We start from the raw sequence: 24,193 nt of genomic DNA, 5'->3' as shown, positions 1-24,193 counted from the left end.
TCCATGGAATTCTCCAGGCAAGAATACTGAAGTGGGTAGCCATTCCCTTCTCCAGGAGATCTTCCTGATCCAAGGATTGAACCCAGGTCTCCTGAATTGCAGTCTGATTCTTTATTGTCTGAACCACCAGGGAAATCCATATTATATCAGCAGATAAAAGGAAAAAGAAGATGTGTGTGATCAGGTCATCAGATGCTGATTAAACATTTGATAAAATGTATAGCAAGCATTTCTAGTAGAAAAAGGGAACTGCTTAAATATGTCAGATTACGTTCTAAAAATCAGTACCAAATATTACACTAAACAGTGAAACACTACAGCCATTTAACTTAAACTCAGAACTACCCTGGAATGCCCACTCAGTAATGTGATGGAGATAGTAAGAACAGTGAAAGAGGAAGGGTATAGCTATAGGAAACGAAAGCTAACTCTTTTGCTGTTTAGGTGATTGTGTAAGTTTCACAGAAGTTTGGTAAGATTGATCAGCCAGCAGAAATGATTATTAAAAGCAAAATTGTTCTCTGTGCTTGACATAAGCGTCTAAATATGGAAATGAGGAACCCGTTCTGTTTGAGTGACAGAAATGATAAAATTCCTAAGACCCCATTTAACGAGAATAGTAATTACTTATATGGAGAAAGTGATGTAATCTTTTTAACATTAGGAGAACTGAATGTACTGTTTTCTTTGGACAAACTATCATAAATATGTCAGTTCTATAAAAATTAATATATCTAATGCATTTCATCTTGGATTTCAAGAAAGTTGTTTGTAGAATAGATAAAGTTCATAGGGAAAAAGAAATGTCTGAATAGCCATTTTATTGGGATTTACAATGTTGTGTTAGTTTCTGCTGTATAGTGAAGTGAATCAGTTATACATACACATATATCTACTCTGTTCTAGATTCTTTTCCCATGTAGGCCATTACAAGGTATTGTGTAGAACTCCCTGTGCTATACTGTAGGTCCTTATTAGTTATCTGTTTTATATATATTAGTGTGTATATGTCAACCCCAGTCTTCCAATTTATATCTCCCTGCCTTACCCCCTGGTAACCATAAGTTTGTTTCTACATCTGTAACTCTGTTTCTGGTTTGTAGATAAGTTCATTTTACTCTTGTTGTTGGTTTTTTTTTTTTAAGATTCCACATATAAACAATGTCATGTGGTATTTGTCTTTCTCTGACTTCACTCAGTATGACAATCTCTAGGTTCATCCAACAAGTTTTTTATTTATTTATTTTTTTAATTGAAAGGTTTGTGTTGGTTTCTGCCAAACATCAACACAACAAGGCTTTTTTTAAATAAGCCTTGCCAGATACTGGAGTCAGTGCAATCAGATTATTGTCACGTTGACCTGGAAATTATTCAGAGTAGGTAATCCAGAAACAGATCTCATTTCATATAAACATTTAATAAACCACAAAAATATTTTTCTGCTTCAGCAAGAAAAGAATGGATTGGTTCCTAAACATTGCTGGGAAAGTTAAGTATCCATCTATCTGATGGAAGTCTGATTGAACCCTGGGGTAACATACCACACATATATGCAATTACAGTCAGTTTAAAGGTTGAAATGTAATAAAGTAGTGCAGTCTCAGAAAAGAAAGCTATGTGATCAAAGAAATATTTTACATGTATAAAAATGTAGAATTTCTGTATGCTGAAGAATTACACAAAATGGATCAAGTTTAAAAAATTCTTTCAGCAACTGACAGATAAACAGTTGATATGTAACATACAATGAGCTCTTTTAAACTGACAAGGAAAAGACGTGCAGTCCATCAGAAAACTTGGCAAAGGGTGTGAATGAGCAATTCATAGACGCATGAGTCCAAATGCTCAAGAAACATGGCAAGCGATGCTGAAGCTAGCAGTGAGAGAAATTCGGGTTCCATGGTGTATTGCTGGCAGGGGAGCTCCTATCTGAGGCAGGAGGATGGTTCGTGTGGCTGTAGTGTTTCCTTTATGATTTTATGAGCTTTACAAATTTTCCCGAGAGATAGTGTTGACTTTTAGAATTTTTAACATTTTTAAAGGTTTGTAATCTTTTTATGAGACTTTTCTCTGTGCCTCATGTTTTACTACTTTGCATTAACTCCAGCCATGTAGGGTTATTTTCTACGTAACGTTATTTTCTTTTGTGGACACAGTCTGTGGCTCATTTAAAAGATGGCTAAGGATTAAGTATTTTAATTGGAGTAACTGGTCTTAACATTTGAAGTTTCAAATAAAAATTTTGTTAAGACAGGTTTTAAAAAATAAATCTTTAGGCCTTTGATATCTAGACTTCAACAAATGAAATCCGAAGGACCGTTTTTTGTGCAGAAGAGGTTAAGTCACATGCAGTTTCAGTTTGCCAAAATGTAGTTTCCTGTTGCAAGTCCAGACTCTGTTCTTCTGTTTGGTTACTCTTCGTTGAGAAAAATACTTTATAAACAGCTTATTGAAAGTTGTGCTTGACCATTTATGTTTGAACACCACTTTCAGATAGTGTGTTTGTAAGCTCATTTAATTAATTTTCACAGCTTTAAAAGTATTGCCAGTATTACATTATAGTAGAGCATAGCATGTCACATCCCCGTGGTGAGGTTTGTAGAGCCCCACAGATGAGTTGATGCAATCTAATCAAGAATCTAGAAATAAACTCTTGTTTCCAAATACCTTTGTTTCCCCCATAATAGCTTAACAAAATTCAGTTTTAAAATGTACAGTTGAGTGTTTTTTAGTCTATTCAGAGTTTTGTAACCATCACCACTATCCATTTGAGAACATTTTCATTGCTCCAAAAACAAGCTCCATTTGGTGTCCATAGTATATGTCCTGACATTCAGACTGAAAATTACCTTGTGTATCATATAAATAATGCATGCATATAAGTGAAGACTAACACAGTAAAACATAATTCGTAGTTATGTAAAACCTATTCAGTTTTTCCCTACAGCTTGGTAAACAAGTTTTGTTTTGTTTTCCCTGGGACTAAGGGAGCTGACTCTTTAGTTTTTGTGTGGGTGGGACTGGTGGTTTGGGAAAGGTTCTTTTAAGGTCACAGTCATTCTGAGCCCATGCTGTTGTTCTGCAGGGCGCTCGCTGATATGAATAATGATGGAAGGATGGATCAAGTGGAGTTTTCCATTGCTATGAAACTCATCAAGCTGAAGCTCCAAGGATATCAGCTCCCCTCTGCACTTCCCCCTGTCATGAAACAGCAACCAGTTGCTATTTCTAGTGCACCAGCGTTTGGTGAGTCTAAAAGGAATCGGTTCGTATATTTCATTGTCTGTTTTTAAAATAAATATTTCCTTCTCCCTGCCATCTCAGTTTGTAGTACTGAAATTCTAGGAGACATTCAGTCTGAAAAATGATATCCCTGTGCACAAAGATAATGCTGGAAGGGGAGAAAGCGAAAAAAGAAAGAAATGAAAGCAAAGGTGCAGATTGTCAGGGGAAAAGGAATAAACTTGCAGTGTCTGTTGCATCTTCTCTCTCTTTCTTGCCCCTATTGGATTCTTGACCCTTCTTCACATCTTCACATACTTCCCTTTGGTTTTGTGTTTTCTAGAGCATCATTTTGTTTCCTTGTGCTCCTTTTGTTTATAGTATCAAGAGAAATGTATTTTTTTAATAATAGTTGAGGCACTTGGTTACATTATGTTACTTCTTCACACAAAATGCCACGGGGAGGGGGGAATGAAAGTTATTATCCCAATTTAAAACATAATTCCATAAAATGCCATCTTTTAGTCAGATATTTTTTCTTAAACATTAATTGGTAGGCATGTTCCTGGCGGTCCAGTGGTTAAGACTTCAAGCTTCCAATGCATAAAGCATGGGTTCGATTCTTGGTCACGGAACTAGATACCACATGCCTTATGATATAGCCAGAAAAAAAGAAAATTAAATGATAATTAGTTGACTAAGATCACAGTCGATTCTGCTTTCTTTTTCTTTTCTTTTTTTGAACTTTATTGTGTGGCATGTTGGATCTGAATTCCCTGACCAGGGATCAAACCTGTGCCCCCTGAAGTGGAAGCTGTGCTGTGCTGTGCTTAGTCACTTAGTCCTTATGACCCCATGGACTGCAGCCTTCCAGGCTCCTCTGTCCATGGGGATTCTCTAAGCAAGAATTCTGGCCTGGGTTGCTATGCCCTGCTCCAGGGAATCTTCCCAACCCAGGGATCAAACCCAGATCTCCTGCATTGTAGGCGGATTCTTTACCAATCGAGCCACCAGGGAAGTGGAAGCTAGCAGAGTCTTAACTGCTAGATCATGAAGGAAGTCCCCAACAATTCTGATTTCTTCTCTGTTCTCACCCTAGGCTTTAATTATTTAGCTTGATTTAAAGATTACAGTAATAAGATCCAACATGTGATTCTTGGGAAAGTTCTTAGACAGTTTATAAACAAAACAGAAAAATGGTGGATAGAGTTTCCCTCCCTCCCTTCATCCTCATATATCTGATGACAGGTGATAAAGTGAAGGAGGTTTGGGAGGGGGCAATCATAGTCATTCAGGTTGTCTCTGATACAGTTAATGATGCGTGTGTCCTCAGTCGTGTCTGACTCTTTGCAACCCCATGGACTGTAATCCGCCAGGCTCCTCTGTCCATGGGATTTTACAGACAAGAATACTGGAGTGGTTTGCCATTTCCTCTTCCTAGAGATTTTCCCAACCCAAGGATCAAACACGCATCTCCTACGTCTCCTGTATCCGCAGGCGGGTTCTTCACCACTGAGCCACCTGGGAAGCCCACAATTAATGATCAGCTGAGATAAATAAATGGCGTACTTAAGAGGTTCACTATTAAAAGCACACTGTGCATTGCCTTTCTTTCGGTGAGTTTGTGCCACAAGTCTGGGTATATTAGGGAAAAGGTCCAGGTTTTGGGTTAGGCAAATAAGACAGTGATCCAAGAGAAGGAGGAACAATGCAAAGTCACACGAGAGCTAGAGGTGGACGGGCAGAGGTGAACAGTGCTGTGGGCTGCTCCGAGGGACCAGCGCCCTCCCTGGCCATCTTCCACCATGTATTCCCAGTTCTGAGCCCTCCGTTAACCAGCTTATTTCAAAGGGGTGGTTGCTCCGAATGCCTGACGGTGCTTGTAGCTAAAACAACTACAGGGTGTTTGGTTGCTTTTGGCCTCCCTTCTGAGGCTGCAAGAAGAAACCTTGGTGTGGAGAAAGGGTCAGATAACCACAGGCATCCCATTTCCTCTTTTCCCCTCAAACCCAGGTGTCAGTAATTCTTCCTCTGACATGTAATATGCCTTCTCTGATTCCGCTCTGCTGTAGGGATTTCAGCTCTAGGGACATTGCTGACTTATTTTCAGGAGCAGTGGCATCATTGTACAGAGGGTTTTACAGTCACTTAAGTAACCTGCCCAGCCTCTAAAGGAAGCCAGGATTTTTTTTTTTTAATTGAAGGATAAGTGCTTTACAGAATATTGTTGATTTCTGCCAAACATCAACATGAATCAGCCACAGGTATACATATGCAGGATTTTTTTTTTTAACTTAAAAATATTTTTAAAATGTTTTTGGCCATGCCTCGCAGTATATAGAATCTAGTTCCCCGACCAGGGATCAGACCCATGCCCCTTGCCGTGAAAGCGCTGGAATCTTAACCACTGAACCCCAAGGGAGGTCCCTGGGAAGCTGGGATTTCTTAACTGCCCTCCTGCCATTCAGACCTTAGCTCTTCCCCTTGGCTTCTCCACTGCCTTTCCTCCCATCATTCTCGTCACATCGACCTTCTCAGTAAACTCTTTTCCAGAGGATTAATCGTGAGGGAATAACAGACGATAAAGAGAAGTTAAAAGTACATGGTCCCAATCCCCACTTTTGCCCAAGTTTACTCAAAAATCTGGCCTTTGCCAAAGTAATTTTTTTCTTATGATTCTTCTGGCTAATTGAAAACATAACTTATTACTATTATCGGTATTTTCTAATTAGTATGAGACTTTGTCTGACCATGGGTTTTCTATCCCTGTGGTCTGTCTTCACATGTAGTGTGTTTTTTGGTCACAACAGTAACCCTGAAAGTGTGCAACGGATTGTTGACCCTCTTACACAAAGGAGAGAACTGAGATGCCAAGAAGTTGAACACCTACGCATATTCCAAGGGGCTCCCCTGGTGACTCAGAGAATAAAGAGTCTGCCTGCAGGGTGGGAGACCCAGGTTCAGTCCCTGGGTTGGGAAGATTCTCTGGAGAAGGGAATGGCTACCCACTCCAGTATTCTTGCTTGGAGAATCCCATGGAGCCTGGAGGGTTACAGCCCATGGGGTTGCAGAGAGTCACACATGACTCAGGAGTAACACTTCCTTTCATGTTTCTGAAAGGGAGGCAGAGCCTCTTTAAACTCAGTTGTCCTCAAGGCGTTTGGTTTCCTCTTTTCCTTCTCTCTTCCCACCTTCATTATCACCAGATCATCAGAGTGACACAGGGCTTCATCACTCTCCCAAGGTTAATGCAAATGTTAACGCACCGTGGAATTTAGGCTGGCTAGAGCGACTTCACTTTCACTTTTCACTTTCATGCATTGGAGAAGGAAATGGCAACCCACTCCAGTGTTCTTGCCTGGAGAGTCCCAGGGACGGCAGAACGTGGTGGGCTGCTGTCTATGGGGTCGCACAGAGTCAGACACGACTGAAGCGACTTACCAGCAGCAGCAGCAGCAGCAGAGGTTGAATAGTCATTTTGTTAAGAAGAGGAAAATGGGGTGCAGTGATACTGTGATTTGCTTAAGGGTGCCCGGCCGTATTCCAGGACATTCTGTGATGAGTATGCCTCATACCTTCTCCCTTCAGTGTATTTGCACACACCATCATTCTTCTTTGACTCTGGACTCAGATATTTCAGGGAGAGGTTGTTGTAATTGTTTCTGTTTTTTTTGCCAGAGTCCACAGTTTTACTGGGTCAAACCAATCAGTATCTTTAAGTCCCGACTGTGTGTCCTAGTTGCTGGGAAGGGGGTGGTGAGTAAAACGTCGTGACTCCAGTAATTATGGAACTTGTTGGCAAGTTAGGGGAAGAAACAAATAGACAAATAGTTCTGTGAAACAGGGTGATATGACAGAGACCCAGGGCTTCCCAGGTGGCAGTAGTGGTAAAGAACTCACCTGCGTTCCATCCCTGGGGCAGGATCCCCTGGAGGAGGGCATGGCAACCCATTTCAGTATTCTTGCCTGGAGCATCCCATGAACAAGGGAGCCTAGCAGGCTACAGTCCATAGGGTTGAAAAGAGTGGAGACTAAAGCAACTCAGCTCCCATGCACTCATGAGAGGCGCAGAGAGGACCAGGTGGCTGTGGCTCAGGCACTGAGTTGTATCTGACTCTTTGCAACTCCATGGACTGCTGCAGCACCTCCCAGAGCTCGCGCAAACCTGTGTCCATGGAGTCGGTGGTGCCCTCCAAACATCTCATCCTCTGTCATCTCTTTCTCCTCCTGCCTTCAATCTTTTCCAACATCAGTCTTTTCCAGTGAGTTGGCTCTTTGCATCAGGTGGCCAAAGTATTAGAGCTTCAGCTTCAGCATCAGTCCTTCCAGTGAATACTCAGGGTTGATTTCCTTTACGATTGACTGGTTTGATCTCCTTGCAGTCCAAGGGATTCTCGAGAGTCTTCTCCAGCACCACAGTTCGAAGGCATCAATTCTTTGGCACTCAGCCTTCTTTATAGTCCAGCTCTCACATCCATACATGACTGCTGGAAAAACCATAGCTTTGACTAGATGGACCTTTGTAGGCATAGTAATATCTCTGGTTTTTAATATGTTCTCTAGGTTAGTCATAGCTTTACTTCCAAGGAACAAGTGTCTTTTAATTTCATGGCTGAAATCTACAGTGATTTTGGAGCCCAAGAATATAAAGTCTGTCATTGTTTCCATTATTTCCCCATCTATTTGCCATGAAGTGATGGGACCAAATGCCATGATCTTTGTTTTCTGAATGTTGTTTTAAGCCTGCTCTTTCTCTCTCCTCTTTTACCTTCATCAAAAGGCTCTTTAATTCCGCTTCGTTTTCTGCCATAAGGGTGCCTATGACAGATCTGCATCTGCGTATCTGAGGTTATTGTTATTTCTCCTGAGACCAGGTGGTTAGGGAGAATTTACCCAGGCAATAACTTTTGAGCTGGCTTAGGTATGGGGGGAGAGAACCCTCCTGGCAAAAATAACGGGTCCTAAGGCAAAGCTTCATGTGTCAGAGGAACGATAATGAGAGGCTTGCACCTGATGTCCTTAGGGCTTCAGGTCGGGGAGGTAAAGTAGGAGCCAGGTGGTTTGGGACCTAATAAAACCACTAAGTGAACTGAAAGTCACTTAGTCATGTCCAGTTCTTTGCAGACCCATGGACTGCAGCCTGCCAGGCTTCTCTGTCCATGGGGTTCTCCAGGCAAGAATACTGGAGTCAGTTGCCATTTCCTCCTCCAGGGAATTTTCCTGACACAGGGATCAAACCCAGGGCTCCCACATTGCAGGCCGATTCTTTACCACTGAAACCACTAAAGAGCTAGCATTTTTTTCTAAGTAAGTTCAGTTGAAAACTTTTGAACAGGATATAAATGGCTGATAGACTTTTAAAAAAATAAAATCTATGTTATCTGAAGATGGTTTTGGTTTTTTTGTGTGGGTTTTTTTTTGTCGTTGTTGTTGTTTTGTCATTTGTGTTATCTGAAGACTAGATTACAGGGGACAAGCCTAAAATCAGGGACATCGATAAAGAGGCTTTTTCCATAGGCAAGAGATTATGGTAATTTAGATCTGGCCAGTGATAATCAATGTGGAAAATAGCTTAGAATTAGTTTCATCGTATCCTGTATTGTGGAGGAAAAGTAAATCAGATTTTGACCATATTAGGCTTGAAGGGCCTTGCTGATTTCAAAGTCGAGATATTAGGGAGGCAGATAAATCTGTAATGTCTGCAACGCAGGAGGGATTCTCAGCTCTGGTGAGTTTGAGTATGGATGGCAATGAAAGCCCTGGGACTGGATACAGGATCTTAGAGAGAAAGCTGGGAGAGGATTTCAATCTTAAATGGAACCAGAGGATATATACAGTGGAGAATCTCATGCATGAATCCTCAGGAAAATGAAACTTAAGAACAGAGGTACTACTGTCAGGGATTTACAGAAAATGGAAACTGATCTGTTGACTGATGAACCTCCACCAAGAGTTTCTCCTCTTCCTCAAGCCAATGAACTTAGCTTGGATTCTAACTGAATTCCCTCCTCTTTATGATCCTTATCCATAAATCCAGCCCACCCCAAACCCTCAAAGGACTCACTTGTAGCTTACTACAGTTGGTATGTCTAGAATTGCAATTCTTGGGGCTTCCCTCATGGTCCAGTGGTTAAGACTCATCACTTCCAATGCAGGGGGCACGGGTTCGATCCGTGGTTGGGGAACTAAGATCCCACATGCCTCCCAACCAAGAGAGAGAGAAAAAAGAAAGACATCAGAATTGTAGTTCGTCTGCTATTCCTGCATAAGCTCAACTTCCGGTGATTCAGTGTCCCTCTTCATTTAGGTGGACAGAGTGTAGCTAGAGTAGGCAGAACACTTAAGGTCACACCTTGTTTCAAGGGTGGAGCTCCATGTTTGAGTTGCTTCTGTGCTGTGCTTAGTCACTCAGTCATGTCTGACTCTTTGTGACCTCATGGACTGTAGCCTGCCAGGCTCCTCTGTCCATGGGGATTCTCCAGGCAAGAATACTGGAGTGGGTTGCCATGCCCTCCTCCAGGGTATCTTCCCAACCCAGGAATTGAACCCAACTCTTTCACATTGCAGGCAGATTCTTTACCATCTGAAACACCAGGGAAGCCCAAGAATACTGGATTGGGTAGCCTATCCCTTCTCCAGGGAATCTTCCTAACCCAGTAATCTAACCGGGGTCCCCTGTATTGCAAGTGGATTCTTTACCAGCTGATCCACCAGGGAAGAGTTGCTTCTGAGGGACTGAGTAAGAATAGGACGCGAGAGTGATTGGATTTGACATTTGATAAGATGGGTTTGGGCCTGATCTTGGGCATCCCTAGTGGCTCACAGTAAAGAATCTGCCTGGGTTCAACCCCTGGGTCAGGAAGATCCCCTGGAGAAAGGAATGGTAACCCACTCTGGTATTCTTGCCTGGAGAATCCCATGGACAGAGGAGACTGACCGGCTATAGTCCATGGGGTTGCAAAGAATCGGGCACTACTGAACAACTTACGCTTTCACTTTCACTTTGATGAGCAGTTTCCTTGGAGTGGGAGGGACAGAAGCCTGCTGGAGGCCTGGGAGGGCAGAAAGTTTAACCGTGAGGTGGAGCCTGTCAGCTAAAGGATAGCATGTTGATGGTTGGAAAGGCTCCCGTGTTTTAGAGTCTAGGGGAAAATTCAGTGGTTGAGGAGAGCGTGGAAAATTTCATGAATTGAGACTTAGCACCATCAAGAGAGATGGCATCTAAAACCTTGCCTGGGGGATGTGTTTGTTTAGAGGTATCCAGAAAATGCCATTCATTCAGAAGAGGCCGTCACTTGGTAAGAGGGGCAATTTAAAAGCTGAGTAGGTAACTGAAATGGACAAATCATGGTGTTAAGACAATAATGATGGGGGTTGTCCCTGGATTAGAAAACTTGCAAGATCTGGTCCCTATGGACTCTTCAAACTGACCAACAAGGCTGCCTTTGATGATCGGATCCCACACCAAGGAGGAATGACTGGGAGTGAGTAAAGATTAAACAGGGCAGGGACGCAGAGACAGGAGGATGAGAAGGTCCAGACTACGTGGGGGAGGAGACTGAACCCGCCCAGGAAGCCAGGCTCACACTTCAAAAGGAGCAACAGGCAGCATCAGGCAGGGTCAAATCCCACACACAGTTATTATTAGAGAGGAGACGATGGAGAGACCAGCAGCACCCTCATGGACAGTGGCCGCACACCAGTGACCGACTATTTCAAAACAAGCTGAGAGGCACTAAGAAAATGGTGCAAGTCATGAACGACTGGCATCGATCTGAATTTTTTAAAACTCCAGAAATCAGGTGACCGCTCCAGAAAGAATGAGACATAAAAGAAAAAGTTGTTTCAGAAATGAAGAGTGAACCAGAGGCAGCACGAGAGAGACTGAAGAGAAACAGAAAGCAAAAAAAAAAGAGGACAGTTTCGAGCATTAAAAGGAAACAACAAAAGAGACAAAAAGAATTTGATAACAAGTGCCAAATGATGAAGGTGAAGAGAACTGACTAGCTGGTTAGGTGGGGCCTCTGAAGAAGAAAACCAGAGCAAGGGAAGGGAAATGAGAAAAGCTAGTTCAAGACAGCTTTCCTGACACAGCAAGTTTGAAACTAAATTTGAACAAATAAAGCATGTGCCTAGGAATATTGTCCTTAAGAGGATCAAGACTAAGATCCATTCTAGTAAAACAAAAAGTCACTTGGGCACAAGCAAAAAGAAAGCACGTGGCTAACAAGAAAGAGAATTAGAGCATCTTCCGACTTCTTCCTGCCAGAAAGAAATGAAGTGACATATTTAAGATTCTCAAGGAAAGAATCGGCCAAGAATTTTGTATCCAGAAAAAACACACCAACCAACTTTCTAACTCTGCGGACACTGACTTTATATCTTATAATTAAATTCAATTCTGACACTCACTCTGGTCGTTAGTGTCAGATTCCACAGGCTTCAGTCCCACAAGACTGACCTCACTTTAGATCTGAGTCACAAGTGCTGGGCCCCAGTACTGTCTGACTTGGCTCCAGAGTCAAGACTACAGAGTTGTTGTTTGGTCGCTAACTCATGTCCAACTCTTTGTGACCCCTTGGATAGCGGCACTCCAGGCTTCCTTGTCCTTCACCATCTCCCAGAGTTTGCTCAAACTCATGTCCATTGAGTCGATGATGCCATCCAACAGTCTCGTCCTCTGTCACCCCCTTCTCCTCTTGCCCTCAATCTTTCCCAGCATCAGGGTCTTTTCCAATGAGTCAGCTCTTCACATCAGGTGGCCAAAGTATTGGAACTCCAGCGTCAGCATCAGTCCTTCCAATGAATATTCAGGACTGATTTCCTTTAAGATTGACTCGAGTCAGAGGCTCCTGCAAACCCTTCTCCCGCTTTTTGCTTTTTCAATTTGCTAGAATAGCTCCCAAAACTTTGGGAAACTTGTATTTACATTTGCTGGTTTTCTATAAAGGATATTGTAAGGGGTACAGATGAACAGGAAGATGGAGAGGTGTGTAGGGTGAGGTCCTAAAGGGTGCTGAGTGCAGGAGCTTCTGTCGTCCAGGACCTGGATGTGTCCACCAGCCTGGAAGTTCTCCAGACCTTGTTGTGTAGGAGTTGTGAGGCAAATGTGATAACCACTACAGTACAGAAATGAGGTCCATCGTGTAGGAGTTGTTATGGGAATTTCATAACAGAGGCTTCATTGATGAAATCATCAGCCTTTGATTAGCTCACTTTCCCCCGTCTATTCTCCCCTGATGTCTCATCAAACACAAGATGACAGTCTTCCCACTCCAGAGATTCCAAGGATCTTAAAAGCTCTTGTGTCATGAACCAGGGACTAAGACCAAATATTTTGGCAGAAGATGTTCCTATCAGTGAGGAAATGAAAAGGGTTTTAGGAGTTCTTCTGGCCTCCCCGATGGCTTAGTGGTAAAGAATTCGCCTGCAATGTAGGAGATGCCAGTTCGACTCCTGGGTTGGGAAGATCCCCTGGAGAAGGAAATGGCAACCCACTCCAGTCTTCTTTCCTGGAGAATCCCATGGACTGAGGAGCCTGGTGGGCTGTAGTCCATAGGGTCGCAAAGAGTCGAACATGACTGAGCAACTACACATGCATGCCAGAGCTCTGTCAAAAATAAGGACCTGGGGCCAAAGATCAGATCTACATTTCCTATAATGTCACAATATCACAAGTTAGGATAGAAAAAGGAAAAATAATATAAACATTTAGTTTAGTTCTATCTTTTTTTGTTGTTGTTAGAATACTTTTATAAAAGAAACTTTCTCATCAAATGTTTGATTCCTCTGAGGTTCAGTGTGTAAAGGGAAAGTGAGTTAATGGTTTATTTTCTGCCTTTATTTACTAGTTTTCAAAATAAATTGATTCCTGTGGTGACCAATTAGGATTTTTTACAAAAAGTACCTCATTGTGAATTTATGAATTGATTTCCCTTTGCTGGCTTTCAGTCCACTGTGGTTATTATTGGTGAACATTGGCCAGTAGATCTCTCTTTAAGCCGGGATCTTGAGCCCTTTCCATCTGATCATTGACAATGTTTAATACTTTTCAAAAGGATTAATCTGAATTCAGATTTTAAATGGGAGTATATTACGACTGGAAGAGGGTTTTCCTCTCCATGCATTCCTGGGTTAATTATTGTTGAATGCTGAAATGTGGTTCCATGTGAATTTTGTTGGGATTTTCCCTTCATAGGTATGGGAGGTATTGCCAGCATGCCGCCGCTGACCGCTGTTGCTCCTGTGCCAATGGGCTCCATTCCCGTTGTTGGCATGTCTCCCCCCCTAGTATCATCTGTTCCTGCAGCAGGGGTGCCCCCCCTGGCCAACGGGGCGCCCCCGGTCATACAGCCTCTGCCGGCATTTGCTCATCCTGGTATGTGACCTGCTAAAGCCACAGGCTGAAGTTCTATATGTATTTTACTCGTCATTCTTATTAAGTCTTCTGTTTTCACACTTGGGTTGTATTTACATAGTATTTTATTCCAGAAGAAATCATCTTTTTTTTTTGTTTTTTCATTTAATGTCTCATTTTGGGGAAGAGCTAGTCTAGAGAGAGGGCATGAAATTACGTACCCTTGGCTGCCATTGTGCACAAAGGTGAAGTCAACAGCTAAAACCAAGAGCATAATTCCCTTTCAAGGGCTTGATGAGAGCAGCTCAAGTTTGAACAGCATTTGAACACTTTTTAGTTCCATGTATCACTTACTACCTTTCTTCAGCTGCCGTGAACTGCTAATAAAGAAGCCAATCCCTTAGGAGTAGAATTATGTGGGAGATAAAAAAAGAACATTGGCTTTTTTTTTTTTTGAAGAGGTATAATGAATCAGGCATAGAGGGGAAGGAAATCTAATGAATGACTATATTAAGGTTATAGTATTCCATGCTTGCTTAACTGAACAAAGGATTACAAAGTGTCTGGCTTAGCTAATTTCATTTTGAGACTTTATTCAAAGTCTTTCTTCCCTTTAAAGAAAAGGTGGCTTAGTGGTAAAGAGTCCACCTGCCTAAAGGAGACTCAAGTGTGATCCCTGAGTCAGGAAGATTCCCTAGAGGAGGAAATGGCAACCCACTCCAGTGTTCTTGCCTGCAAAATCCCACAGACAGAGGAGCCTGGTGGTCTACACGTCATGGACTTGCAAAAGAGTTGGACATGACTTAGCAACTTAACAGTGACAACAGAGAAAAGCATAAAGTGTAGATGTAGATAGTCTTAGTCTAACAAATGTGAGTGGGTTCATATCAATATGGAAATTTTTTTCTTGTTTTATCTTTTAAGTACTTAGATAAGTCTGAGTACATTCAGTCATGATGGACAGTGTGGGTTTGAGCCTAATATGTGAGTCTGCCTATGCCCCTGGATTTATTATATCTGTCAGGATGTGTCTCTGTGACCTTTTGTTTTTAAGATGTTCTTGTCACAGGTAGCTTGTCTCTCATAGGTGACCATGACTGTAGGTGAGATGGCAGCTGAAAAAGTGCTTGCGATTATTTTTCCCGTGGTAGCGGTGAATCCACGCCCTGTGTCTTGTTTTCTTTTGTGTCAAATGGTGATTGTTGCAAGGCTGTAGGCCAGGTTGGGAGAAATGCTGATTAAGGCTCAGAGTTTTTCTCCTGACACATAGCCTGAATGAGACTCTGACGCAGAAGCTGGCCTTCCCTGGCATCACGTTTCCTCTGGCTGAGACAGGTCTGTGACTTCTGGGCTCTGACTCTGGAACTGATGCTTCAGCTGCTTCAGTGCAGTTACGAATATGCCAGCTATCTATTTAAGCTATTGCTTCTTCAGCTGTAGGAACAGATACTATAAAATGTGATACTAAATGTTTAATGAAGAGCCCAACTTTGTGGATGTAAACATTACTACCTGGTAAGGTGGTTTTACGAAGGAACAAGAAAAACATTTTTGGCTAGAGGGCAGGAAGCAAGGAGGGAATGACTGTTTTTGAGTCTAGAATGGTCAGAAGGGAGAAATAATTTCTGCCTTAGAAATTATTTGATGACTCAAAAAGTTTTGATGACAATGCATTTTAATTTTTAAAAGGGAAACTTCTTATTTTTGTAGAATTAAAATTATTCAACATTTATTTATTTTTACAGCTGCCACATTGCCAAAGAGTTCTTCCTTTAGTAGATCTGGCCCAGGGTCGCAGTTAAACACAAAATTACAGAAGGCACAATCATTTGATGTGGCCAGGTAAGTTTGCTTGTTTGCAAATGAGTGGTTTGGTTGAAACTGTTGTCTGATTGACTCGTAAATTTGAAAATGAATTAGCTACGTGTTCTTTACTTATCTTCTTTTCTTTTGTAGCATGCTAATATTTGTCTTAGTTCTGGATAATGTTCTAGATTTTATTATTTGTTTGTTGTAGCAATGACAGAATCAGAAACACTACTTTTCCTTAAAAAATTTAGTGTTTTTTTTTTTCCATGAGGATGATAAATATGTAGTAGTCCATGGTTAGCTATCTTGTGTCGGTCATTTGAAGGTTTCTGTGCCAGGGCTCCCTTGGTGGTCCAGTGGTTCAGAACCCCCTGCTAGTGAAAGGGACGGCGGTTCAGCCCCACGGGCCCCGGGTCAGCGGAGCCCGCGTGCCACAGCCCTGAAGCGCCTCACGCTGTAAAAGAAAAAAGTTTATGTATAAAATATTGTATATGAAACTTAGAGTCGAAACTGGCTCTAGTTTTATCTCAGATAATCTTATGAAGCCTGTGTGGATTGTTAGTAAAACTTCAGATCAGTTTTTATGAAATGAGTTATTCAAGTTAGTGAAGAGCTCTTATTAATTGGACATGTGGCTTGATTTTGGTAAAGCTTATGTGACCTGCTGCCTTGTATTTTGGCCAGTCTTGGTTCCCATTATCTTTTATGTTTTTATTTTACCCATATTTTCCCCTTGCATAATGCTGCTCTAAAATGAAAAATTAAGTCTCTTGATAAGCTGTCTCAAAACTTTTCAAATGAGAAGATGTAGATGAACATGATTGCATCTTTTCTTGTTTCAGTCCTCTTTACGAATCTTTCCTAAGTGAATCATGTTTTCTCTTTAAAGAGAAGAACATGTTGAATATAACTCAAAAATTCATTACCTTTAAAAAATTAATATAAAGAAAATCCATAAGCTGCAAAGCACTGTGTCAAATGCTTTATGCACAGTAACCCTTTTAATGTTCACCGTCTTCTCCAGAAGATGACTATGATTTTCTCTGTGTTATGAATCAGGAGGCTCAGAGAGTAAGTGACTTGCTCAAGGTAACTCATAAGTGATAGGGCCAACAGCTGAACTGAGGTCTTTCTGATTTTAAGGCAAATGTTCTTAAAATTTGCCCTAGTAACTTTGGTTAATTGTCGAGTATAGGTTGTAAGGTGTCAGGTAAGGAGTCTGGGGAAGCTAACGCTCAGAAACCCCCAACTCCCAACAAGGAAGCATTTTTAAAGGCCAGGTGAAGGAAGGGAGTCACAGAGTGTTTGATCAGCTTCTGCACTCCTCTCTAATTGATGGTGAGGTACCAGGGCAATGCCACAGGTGTTGATGCTGAAGCTGAAGCTCAGATATTTTGGCCACCTGATGTGAAGAGCCACACATTGGAAAAGACCCTGATGCTGGGAAAGATTGAGGGCAAAAGGAGAAGGGAGTGGCAGAGGATGAGGTTGCTGGATAGCATCACTGACTCAACAGACATGAATCTGAGCAAACTCGGGGAGCTAGTGAAGGACAGGGGAGCTTGACGTGCTGCAGGCCATGGGGCCGCAGAGTCAGACACCACTTAGTGACTGAACAGCAGCAACAGCAACAAGGGTTGATGTTATCATCCTTAGCTTCCAGCTTCCCTTTGGTGGAGTTTTATCATCTGTAAAACAAGTCAGGAATGTGCCTCAGACCCTGTTATCTAGGTACTTCAGGGAGGAACTAAGGATTCTATGACTGCCATATGGCACATCTGCTGTTTAAATTGTTACCAGTTCTCCTGGCCCAACTGTGACTTTTGTCACTACATGTTCACATCCTTTCAATCATTAATTCTTGAGCCAGATTTCTGTGACTCAAGTGAGGCCTGGGAGACCACAGCTTTTCTACAAACAAGAGGCAGGCAGAGGGAAAAAAGAGAGAGGCAGAGAACATGAGGGGAGAGGTCTGTCCGAGGAAGACCCTACAGCGTCCTGCTTGGTTATAAAAACACTGTTGTTGTTGTTTTTTTTAATAGTTTCCTTCAGTATCTTAAGTTTCTAGAAAATTTGTGTGATGTGGCATCTAACTTTTTGGATCATGCCTTTTTAGGCCTGTTTACGTTCTCAGGAATTTGGCAGAAAACTATGATTTGATATGTGTAGTCTTAGGCACTTTGCGTTTTATATCCTACATTCCTGGGGTGGAGGGGAGAGATAATTGGCTTCTTGACAAATTGGGAAGAGTTGGAATCTGCAAAATATTAGTTTAAAATGAGAGATTTGTTGCAGAAATAGGCACAGCAGAATAGACCTCAGTAAATGATTTTACGGAGAAATACATAAAACTTGAAACAGTAAATTTTTATAAGTACTTTTCAAGTGTTTGGGAGCAGTTTCTGTGCTTTAAGCAGTGTACATAGTAAGAATATGGACACAGATAAAGTACATAAATGAGGATTAAAAATTCACTTTAACAAGTGATAAATAGATATTTTTGTTGAAATGAAAGGACATTGCACACGGGGCGTTAGTTGTAATCTGTCCTGGAAATGGAATGCCATTTTTTTTTTTACTGTCAGCTCAATCGTCATGTTTAAATTGCCCTATATAAACAGCGGGCTCTTAACAAACCGTGGGTACAACCAGTGTGATACTGTGTGGGATCTGATCTAAGGAACTGATCACCAGGGAGATCTACACCCGAGCTGGCTGCTGGTAAGGGGTTTCCTGAGGTCAGGGGCGCTACACATTGGCAGGAAAGACTAGCCCTGGGTCGCAGTCAGAAGCAGAACTCCTTCCCTTCCTTTCTACGCTGCCGAGAAGTGTTCTCTCCTCTCTCGGAAACTCCACATGTTGGCATGTAAATTCTCAGAATGAAATAACTTCCCTTCATTAGGAAATCCATCATGTATTTTGGTGTAAGACTGTTAAACATTTTTAAAAAATTAATACCTTTAAAGGCAGTTGCTTTTGTGTGCTGTCCACATGGCTTTTAAAACCAAAAGAAGACTGGATGTTACTGTGATCACCTCAGTTCCTAGGAGATTTTCCATCCTTTTGTAGAACCTTTAAATTAGTTTAATTGTATGTATAACTTGAATCAGCCACTTGGTCTGTCCTGTTTACTCAAAGTAATAGGAAGCTGAAAATAATGAGCTTATCTGTATGCAGAGAAAGGGTTGTAACCTTAAGAAATGAAAAAAAATCATGATGGAAAATTCTGAAATAGTGATTAGAAAGGGAATAAATGTTAAAGCTAGTTTTCTAGAAAGTTCTTACTTTTTAAAGAACTGGAATGTGCAGGTCCTTGCTGTTCACCCTCTTTTCCTGTCTTTCCTCCCACAGCGTCCCTCCTACAGCTGAGTGGGCTGTTCCTCAGTCATCCAGGCTGAAATACAGACAGCTCTTCAATAGTCATGACAAAACCATGAGTGGACACCTAACAGGTATTTACACATAAGAATTAATTTAGTGAAATATGGTCTTCGTTCTAAATGTAAATTGTTTCTAGATATTGGGCCAAAGATTTTCCAGACTTCGCTCTATTTACCTGTACTTCTTTCTAAACAGTGTTTTCATTGTTCCTTTTATCTCATCGACTGATTGATAAGTTCTCATCAACTGATAAGGCCACAGTTACTTCATTCTCCACTGCCTCAGGCTTTTGCTTCTTAGTAATAGAACCTAGACCAAGGATCCCCCAGCATCCCAAATGCCACGAGTGTGCAAATCAAAGCACTAGAAAGGAACACTGCTATGAAGGAAACCTGGTTCACCTTCTGAAGTCCAGCTTTGGAGGTCAACTTGAAACTGCCTACTCAAAGAATCAGTGATGACTGCAGGGGCGGGGTGAAAGGGGAATGATTGGGGAGTTTGGAACCTGGCCTTGCCACTTACCAGCTGGAGTTCAATTTACCTACTTGGATCTTATTTCTTCATGTATAAAAGGTCAGAGTTAAGTTACATGCTCTCTGTGAATTAAAAAAAAGATTCTGTTGTCTACATCAGAAAGACTCAAAGGATTTTATGATGCTGTCCAGAAATCTTTCTAATAAGGGGTTGTTGTTGTTTAGTTGCTCAGTCATGTCCAGCTCTTTGTGACCCATGGACTGTAGCACTCCAGGCTTCCCTGTCCATCACCAACTCCTGGAGCTTACTCAAACTCATGTCCATTGAGTCAGTGAAGATTCCCTGAGTTGATTTATCTGATACACCTCATTAGATGAGTATCCCCCTGTTCCTTCCCAACTTGATGTATATACTATTGCATGGTCTTAAAAGATACACTCATAAAAAAAAAAGAGTTCTTTAATCAAAGTGATATAAGTAGCTCTACAATTCTAGGCTTCCCTTGTGTCTCAGATGTTAAAGAGTCTGCCTGCAATGCAGGAGACCTGGGTTTGATCCTTGGGTTGGGAAGATCCCCTGGAGGAGGGTATGGCAGTCCACTCCAGTTTTCTTGCCTGGAGAGTCCCATGAACAGAGAAGCCTGGTGGCTACAGTCCATGGGTTTGCATAGAGTTGGACAGGACTGAGTGACTAACATACACACACAGAATTCTGGAACTGCTATTCTTGCTAGTCCTTTTCTCAAAGAGGTATTTTATTATCTCCTTGCATTCTGAAACAGTGACTGTGTTATTTGGTTATTCATATGCTAATCTCAGAAGCTAAAAAGTCATTGTTTGAACTAAACTTTTGACTTCATTGAATTATCTCTGTCCTTTACATTCCTGCTTCCCTGCCCAATCATGGGTACCCATTATAGGCTTTGTGAACTTGAGATTTTGTTTATATCCTTAATATTTTCTTCTAAGTCAGTACTCTTCATGAATGCAGGCTTCCTCAGCAGGTTGCTCTGTTATGCTAAGATACTGTCTTCACTGTTGCTGATCTAGTTTAATGTTTCTTAACCTGGCCTTAAGACTTAACAGAGTCCCATATTAGAATTGCAAAAGACAATAGGGATCACAGACTTTCTCTTTAAAGAGCAAAATACTAAATAGTTTAGGCTTTCAGTCATACACTGTTGTAACTATTCAGCTTTGCCATCGCAGTATGAAAGCAGCCACAATATGTTAAGTGAATGGGCATAGCTATGTTTCAGTGAAACTATTTACAAAAACAGCTGGAGGACTGGAGAACGCCTGTGGACTGTGGTTTGCCACTCCCTGTTCTAGATCATGTCCCTCATTTCAGAGATAAAAGAACTTCCTCTTAGAGAGGGAAAGTGATTTTATTAATGTCACATGTCATTAGAGAGTGGAAGAGTCAAGAGTGGAATCCGTATCTCCTGATATCCAGGTCCAGGGCTAGTTTTTAAAATTTGTTGTTACATTTTTTATTAAGTAAATGAAATATGAACTTTCTTTTATACAGTTCTGTAGTGGGCACAGTGTTGTTACAAGTATAAATGAAAGCTTTCACTAAACTTATGCTGATTCTACTTTAATATTGCCAGTATTCTAAATGCAGTGAAAGAAAGAGTTAGTCCCTTAGTCATACTCCTCTGTCCATGGAATTCTGCAAGCAAGAATACTGGAGTGGGTAGCCGTTCCCTTCTCCAGGGGATTTTCCCGACTCAGGAAATGAACGGTGCATTGCAGGCACCGTTTCAGCCACCACGGAAGCCCTCTAAATACAGTGTTAGAGACTAAATAAAATGATCGGTGAACTTTCCTCATTCCAGTATACTGAAGACCAAGCAAAATATTATACATGGTAATCTTCCCAGCATGATTGCTACCACTTTGCATTCCTTGATCTATTACCTGTCATCCTGGGCCCACCCCTTGGAAATCATTGAAGGACATGAGACATTTGTCACTCTCTTCTTAACACTGGTTTATTTCAACATTCAAAATCTTCCATTGTAGGCTTCCTGGTATCTAAAGCTAGTTTCATGCCAGAAATGAAGATATATACACAAGTATTTTAAGAAATGAGAGCTAATTTTGAGAGGAAAGTTGAAATTCCAGGAATTCTTTATTACAAACCTAGGAAATGGCTGTGATATTGGCCATTTATGCAACCATGAGCAAATTTTTTTTTTTTTTAAGTCTGCATAATGAAATGGGTAGAAGAGTTTTCTCTAAGGTCGCTTCCTCTTTTGAGATTCTCTGACTCTTGTCTAAATTTGATAGTCATCATGATGGAGGTGGCAGATGATATTGCATTTAGAGAGGACACATTTCAGCTTTGTGAATAAAAACCTGATACAAATAGAGATGGTCACCTGGACCAAAGGGCAGGTTATATATTGAAACTCTTATGTTTTACATACTCATTCCTCATTAAACATCTATTTAACAAAAATTTATTGGCTGTGTGCCAGGTGCTATGCTTTGTGTTTTTTCCCTTTTTCACTGGGGCTTAATTTCCTTATTGAAAAGCCCATTGGGTAATAGCAAATATTGTTTAAAGCACTGTGATTGCATGAGATTGCATAGTACCTGTGTGCAGAACACTGATCTTCCTAGACAGTGAAGATTTGCTGATTCATCTTTATTTTTTTTCCTGGCTTTCATTTAGGTCCCCAAGCAAGAACTATTCTTATGCAATCAAGTTTACCACAGGCTCAGCTGGCTTCAATATGGTAAGGAATGAAAAGTCCCTTGGTTTTTATAAAGTGGAAATTTTATTTCTTAAATAGATAGGGCCTAATGAGTCTTTAGATTGACACTGTTATTTATAAGGGGTGATATATGGAGTATGCTTAATTTTTCAGTGAGTTTTAACTCACAATGATTCAGTAGTTAAAATGATTTAAAGTTGTCCCTTTTACTACCCCCTTTTGATTTTTAAAAATACAGAAGCAGAGAGATTAATATAATGAATTCTCAAGAACTCATCAGTTCAGTTCAGTTCAGTTGCTCAGTCATGTCCGACTCTTTGCGACCCCCATGAATCTCAGCACGCCAGGCTTTCCTGTCCATCACCAATTCCCGGAGTTCACGCAGACTCACGTCCATCGAATCAGTGATACCATCCAGCCATCTCATCCTCTGTTGTCCCCTTCTCCTCCTGCCCCCAATCCCTCCATAACACATCCTAAATAAATGTCCCCTCATGGCTAGTCCTGCCTCTCCCCTCCTTTCAATTATTTTAAGCCAAATCTCAGTCATTATATCATTTCCATCTGCAAATATTTCAGCCTGTATCTTGAGAAGACATAGGAATTTTTTTTCTACATGACCATAATACTAAAAGTCCACTTAAAACTGTTAATAGAAATTCTTATCATTAAGTTAATCAGATAGTGTTTAAATTCCTTAGATTGTCTCAGAATTTTTTATAGTTGATTTGTTCAAATCAGGACTAAAATAAATCTATATTTTGTAACAGATGGTTGATGCACCTTTTAAGTCTCCTTTAACCTATAAATTTCCTCTGGCCTTATTCTCCCCTTTCCCTTACCCACCCCCACCAAAAAAACCCCCAGATCATTTGTCCTATGCTTTCTTCCAGCCCACCTTTAGCTGATTGCACCCTTGTGGTATTAATTCATTCTTGTATTTCCTGTAGATTGGAAATTAGATCTAAGGTAGAGTTTCTCCACCTCAGTGCTGTTGACATTTTTGGCATGATAACCCTTTGCTGGTTAAGTGGTGTCTCTGGCCTCTGCCAACTCCAGTAGTATGATCCCCGCCATCCCCCACATGTGACAATCAGAAATGTCTCCAGACACTGACAGATGTTCTTTGCAGTACCAAATCAATCAGTGTTTGAGAACCACTGATTCAGATCTGAGGAGAACCACTTGTCAGATTCAAATTTGATTTTTTTTTTTTGCAAAGTGCATCAGAGATGATACTGAGTACTTTTATCAGGAGGCACACAAATGTCTTTCTGTCTATTTTGTAATTAATTTTTGGTTTTTTTTTCGCCTGTGCCGCATGGCTTACGAGAGCTTAGTTCTCTAACCAGGGATCAAACCTGTACCCTCTGCAATGGAAAAGCAGAGTCCTATCCACTGGACCACCAGGGGGTTCTCTGTAATGATTTTTAGTAGCTATTGATGAGCAAATCCTGTAGGATTTGCTTATTGATTGCCTAAATTCTGTAGGATTCTTTACACTTAAATATTAACTAGAATGGTTTCTTCAGGAGTGTTTCTCTCTCAGTTATGCATTATTCATTGATTCTGCCAGGAAGATAAACCCGGTCTGCACTGCTTACCTGCTAGGTTCCTAATTTTGCTGCAGGCACGTTGATTTGGTTGTTTCATAAGTGGTCAAGCTCTAGGTCAAGCCCAGCCTGGCCCTTTCTGTTTTGTATTAAAGAGCCTACCTTTTGCATTAGAGTAATAATAGACCAGTTAGCAAACATCTTATCTCTGTGACACATCCAGACCTCTTGAAGTCTGGATGTGCACCAGTATCCTAGGACCCTCTGAAATAAAAGCTAAAGACCTCACATTTATGGAGGCTGGTTGTTTTCATGACACTAGCATATAATGAAATGTGTTTACCAACGTCCGGAGGCAAGGAAGGGGTGACTGTAAAGAGGCAGGGAAATTTGGGCAGTGATGAAACTGTTCTGTTTCATTGTAGTAGCCATACAACTGATTGTGTTTGTCCAAACTCACAGAACCGTACTGTATAAAAGGGGTGGATATTATGGAAATTGTACCTTAAAAAAAAAAAAAAAAGTTTATGCCACCTGAGGAAATTTCAGACTTTGGAGGAGTTTCTTGATTTATGGCATCAGCAAAGCCCAGTTAGTTGCTCAGTGTAGCGTCTGTTCTGTTGACATCTTAGTGAACAGCTTTGTTGTCGTGCATTCTCTTTTTGGTGTCCA

General features: G+C 41.2%; 1 protein-coding gene across 11 annotated transcripts in view; it reads left to right on the top strand.

Moving 5' to 3' along the window:
- Nucleotides 1-24,193, top strand: part of ITSN1 (intersectin 1) — a 244,199-nt gene that overhangs the window by 83,433 nt on the left and 136,573 nt on the right. For 10 of the 11 annotated variants that reach the window (XM_055567645.1, XM_055567641.1, XM_055567642.1 and 7 more), the window contains 5 exons: nt 3,086-3,246; nt 13,421-13,600; nt 15,325-15,421; nt 18,740-18,840; nt 21,926-21,989. In XM_055567645.1, the coding sequence (XP_055423620.1) occupies nt 3,086-3,246; nt 13,421-13,600; nt 15,325-15,421; nt 18,740-18,840; nt 21,926-21,989 (603 nt within the window). Of the gene's footprint in view, nt 1-3,085; nt 3,247-13,420; nt 13,601-14,396; nt 15,095-15,324; nt 15,422-18,739; nt 18,841-21,925; nt 21,990-24,193 lie in introns of those variants that run through there. The other variant, XM_055567643.1, reaches the window with a different exon arrangement.

This window comes from Bubalus kerabau, chromosome 2 (genome assembly GCF_029407905.1).
Source record: "Bubalus kerabau isolate K-KA32 ecotype Philippines breed swamp buffalo chromosome 2, PCC_UOA_SB_1v2, whole genome shotgun sequence".
Lineage (NCBI taxonomy): Eukaryota > Metazoa > Chordata > Mammalia > Artiodactyla > Bovidae > Bubalus > Bubalus kerabau.
The sequence above is the reverse complement of the archived record's forward strand: the minus strand, read 5'-3'. Positions and strand labels throughout refer to the sequence as shown.